Source organism: Papaver somniferum, chromosome 4 (assembly GCF_003573695.1).
Source record: "Papaver somniferum cultivar HN1 chromosome 4, ASM357369v1, whole genome shotgun sequence".
Lineage (NCBI taxonomy): Eukaryota > Viridiplantae > Streptophyta > Magnoliopsida > Ranunculales > Papaveraceae > Papaver > Papaver somniferum.
The window spans coordinates 23,908,478-23,911,469 of NC_039361.1; the positions used below are offsets into that span (position 1 = coordinate 23,908,478).

At 37.9% G+C, this 2,992-nt stretch overlaps 1 protein-coding gene across 1 annotated transcript; it reads left to right on the forward strand.

The window, feature by feature from the left end:
- The first annotated feature begins 412 nt into the window (after nucleotides 1–412).
- On the forward strand, nucleotides 413–2,159 carry LOC113274958 (glutathione S-transferase T1-like). The gene is made up of 7 exons (XM_026524382.1): nucleotides 413–606; nucleotides 707–780; nucleotides 951–1,011; nucleotides 1,137–1,190; nucleotides 1,308–1,387; nucleotides 1,486–1,691; nucleotides 1,796–2,159. The coding sequence occupies exons 1-7, from the start codon at nucleotides 542–544 to the stop codon at nucleotides 2,015–2,017; spliced, it is 762 nt and encodes a 253-aa protein (XP_026380167.1). The 5' UTR covers nucleotides 413–541; the 3' UTR covers nucleotides 2,018–2,159.
- The last annotated feature ends 833 nt before the right edge of the window (nucleotides 2,160–2,992 follow it).

Consider the following 2,992-nt stretch of genomic DNA (forward strand, 5'->3'; position numbering starts at 1 on the left):
AAATGGTAAATGAGAATTAATTCGCGATTTCGGGGTATAAAGTGGGTTGAATTTAGACATCCATTCATTAGATAAGAGCCACTACAGACTAGTCGCCTAATTTTCTTCCTTGGTGCATTTAACACTGTTCTTTAACCACAAAACTGGTTGTCCCTTAACCTTAGCTGAACTCCCAGCAGCGGGAAGCTCCAAATCCAAGAACTTTTAAACAAGTTACATAACGAGGAGGGAACTAGCTTCCTTCATCACTTCATGCCAGCTACGAGCTCAACTACAAAATATTCGGCCAGCTTTTGTTATACTAATATATCCAAATAAGCATACGAAAAACAAATCTTTAAAGGGATCTTCTGTCTCATAAAAAAAAGTATTTTAAGCTAACCATGCTTGTTGCGCGCTTTAATATAAAATCCCATAACTCATGGTGGCTAGCCAATAAGTCAATGCCATAACTCAGATTAAAAGACAAATTTTCTGCAAACAAGATATCCAAATTTTCTCAAAAACCACCACAGTGTAGAAGAAGAAGAAAGCAAGAAAGATGAGTCTCAAAGTCTATACCGATCGAATGTCTCAACCTGCTCGAGCTGTTCTCATCTTCTGCAAGTAAATAAAATTAATTCTCTCTGTATACCGTGTCTCGAAATGAATGAATTTTTCTACTTGAAATTTATCCTTGTTTGTGCTGTATCGGTGATTTTCCTAGGGTGAACGGGATTGAATTTGAGGAGATCAAGGTAGACCTAGTCAAAAAAGAAAATCGATTGCCTGAATTCAAAGGTGTGTTTGATCATACTTTCTCTTCATTTTGCTTCTTCGATCTAAAATATGTTGACAAAAAAAAGTTAGATTTCTACTAGAAAAAAACATAATTTTGGATTTGCACCAATAATTCTGTTGGTCAACTCCCATAGTCAGACTGACACTTCTTATGGTACACATAATTACAGCAATAAACCCTTTTGGCCAAGTTCCAAGTATAGCGCATGGAGATTTCAAGCTTTTCGAGAGGTAATTAAACTGTTTTTACATGAATTAAATTTATACCATCGTCGGCGCTGGTGCCAGCCGCAATAGTATCTTTTGTCCAAGTTACTATAACTTCAGTTGAACATTCCATCTTTTGTATTTTGCAGTCATGCGATTCTAAGCTATCTTGCTTGTGCATCCCCTGGTGTTGCTGATCATTGGTGAGCTAAATCTATATTGTGTAATAATTATGTCGTGTCTAATGCTTCTTGGTCTCTATTGCCAACTAAAGTTATTTTTTCGATACTTTTTGTCCTGTCATCTCAATGGTATTTAAGGTACCCAAGTGATCTACAGAAGAGAGCTAAGATCAACTCAGTCTTAGATTGGCATCACTCCAATTTACGCCGTGGTGGAGGTAATTAAGCGCTTCATTTTCTTGCCATTTCTTAGATTTTGTTCTCCTTTTAAGTTCTAATTTATTTTTTTGCTTGTCATGGTGGGTATTTCCTTCAGTTGGCTTTGTCCTATATACAATACTAGGACCTTTAATAGGCGTTCCTATAAATCCAGAAGCAGCTGCCGAAGCCGAGAAAGTTTTGACCTCATCGCTGTCAAAAATTGAGTCAGTTTGGCTCAATGAGAATGGGAACTTCTTGTTGGGTAATAAGGAACCATCTATTGCTGATATTAGCCTTGTCTGCGAAATCATGGAATTTGAGGTAAACAACTATTATTTTTAACATCTCTTAAACTTTCTCAATACCAAAATTGCAAGAGAAATTTGAATGTAGTACCATTATTTATGAATCTGGTTTGGATTCAGGTTTTGCCTGAGGAGGATCGTATCCGAGTGCTAACTCCATTCAAGAAGGTATTGAAGTGGATCGAGGATACAAGAATTGCAACAAGCCCCCACTTCGAAGAAGTGCACAAAACCTTATTGGCAGCAAAGTCATTTCTTCACAAACTTCCAGTTGATGAGAACTATGAAACTGCATCAAGCATCAAAGCCATGCTTGACATGGAAATTGCACAAGAGTTGTAAGATCCATGTTTCTTAAAGCAACTCCATTTTAAGAATATGTTTAAGTACAACCTTTGAACATGGAATGCAAAGATGATCTGATTCATCTGAATAAATATTGTGGACTCCAATAATAATGTCTTGATTCTATCTTTCAATGAGACTTGTAGAAAATGTTGTTATCTTAAAATTGGACCCTTAGCCAACAACACACTTCCTAGTTGGCTGATATCTCTCCACAGAACCCCATCATCATGCATAAAACCGATAATCAAAGCCTTTTAGCCCCGAGCAAGTCGGGGTAGGGCTTGAGATATTACCTCGTAAAAATTTTATCTCGTAAAAATATGTCCTGTCCCATATCCTTAGGCTAACCCCTACGGCCTTCTAAAGCAGCTAGATTGGCCATCCACGTCAGTTAGGGCAACCTTCTAAGTCCTATGATATTACTAATCTAGCAGCTAGATTAGCAGTCCATGTCATCTGGAACCACTGTCCAGCGCTGTTTGGTTCAGCTTTTTAAATTTCAGCCGTCAGATCAAATTTTGTGATTTTTGTGATCCATGTGATTTTTGTGAGTTTTGTGAGCGCTGAACCATTCAGCATTGGGACCACTTTTTGAGCGCTGAACCATTCAGCGCTTTAAATTTCAGCCATCAGATCAAATTTTATGTTTTTTGTGGTCTGTGTGATTTTTGTGAGCGCTGAACCATTCAGCGTTAAGGTAACTTTTTCAGCGCTGAATCATTCAGCGTTTCAATCTCGCTGCTAGTTGAACTGTGAGCAAATGCTAGGAGACCGAACTAGCAAATGTTAGTGTTAACTTTTAGACCACACTTTTTTTTTTGAATTGCAACACTTAACTTCCAATCTAGCAGCTCAATCTAGCCCATTAGACTTAGCTTTAGGGTGCCCTTTTACTTGGGTGTAGTTAGAATAGTGGTATGCATCTGGCACGTGTGCCATTCTGATGCCCTTACTATGTATTAGACTCTC

Excerpts from the sequence above, each read along its gene's own strand:
- LOC113274958 (XM_026524382.1), top strand. The coding sequence starts at position 542 with ATGAGTCTCAAAGTCTATACCGATCGAATGTCTCAACCTGCTCGAGCT. Across the intron at positions 1,012-1,136 it reads GATTTCAAGCTTTTCGAGAG|TCATGCGATTCTAAGCTATC; the intron begins GTAATTAAACTG and ends TGTATTTTGCAG. Across the intron at positions 1,692-1,795 it reads GCGAAATCATGGAATTTGAG|GTTTTGCCTGAGGAGGATCG; the intron begins GTAAACAACTAT and ends GTTTGGATTCAG.